General features: G+C 52.7%; 1 protein-coding gene across 1 annotated transcript in view; it reads left to right on the plus strand.

Moving 5' to 3' along the window:
- The first annotated feature begins 632 nt into the window (after positions 1–632).
- The window catches only part of LOC138863216 (sporozoite surface protein 2-like), a 1,206-nt gene continuing 1,107 nt past the window's right edge, over positions 633–731 (plus strand). Inside the window, exon 1 of the mRNA XM_070127386.1 lies at positions 633–731. This exon is cut by the window's right edge and continues 1,107 nt beyond it. Within this exon, the coding sequence (XP_069983487.1) occupies positions 633–731 (99 nt within the window).

The raw sequence follows: 731 nt of genomic DNA on the forward strand, positions 1-731 counted from the left end.
GTTGCTGTTCTAGGCTGAAACTAACATCTTTAATAATGATAATATATTCACTTTTCAGATGTAATGTATGAAGGCAAGGATAATCCACTGGAATTGAAGATTAAAATGCAGCCCGAAGTAAGATGCATTTTCAAACACCACTCCTTCCCCTGGGACACCCAACGTTGTTCTTTCGACCTTGTGTTCTCCAATACCATCTGGAGAACCACGAATACCTCGGAGACTTCAGAAGCAAAGATCAGAACCGAGGCTGGCGTGGAGGGATGCGTTATAGAAGAGGAGAACCATGAATATTTCGGAGACTTCAGAAGCAAAGATCAGAAACCAGGCTGGAGGGATACGGCATAGAAGAGGTCGCGATGGGTCAGGCTGCGAGTGCGAAGGGAGGTCACCATTTCCCTCGCGCTGAGGAGGCGACGGGCGCAGTACGTGTGGGACAGCTATCTCCCCCACGTTGCTCCTTATGGCCCTCGGCTATGGCACTCTCTTCCTCCCCGTCGAGCCCTTCAACGACCGTGGCACCCTGAGCCTGACCACCCTCCTCGTCCTGGTGGCACTCTACACGGACTCCGGGACCGCGCTGCCCCACCACGACCTACAACACGCTCATGGATACATGGTACATATTCTCCATGGGCTTTCTAGCTCTCATTGTGGCCACGCACTTGTTCACCAGCGCGTCCAGGTGTAGTGTGCAGGTTCACTGTCGACCTCTTGCGAGCTTCGATGCC

The sequence above is a fragment of the Penaeus vannamei genome, chromosome 11 (genome assembly GCF_042767895.1).
Source record: "Penaeus vannamei isolate JL-2024 chromosome 11, ASM4276789v1, whole genome shotgun sequence".
NCBI classification, from domain to species: domain Eukaryota; kingdom Metazoa; phylum Arthropoda; class Malacostraca; order Decapoda; family Penaeidae; genus Penaeus; species Penaeus vannamei.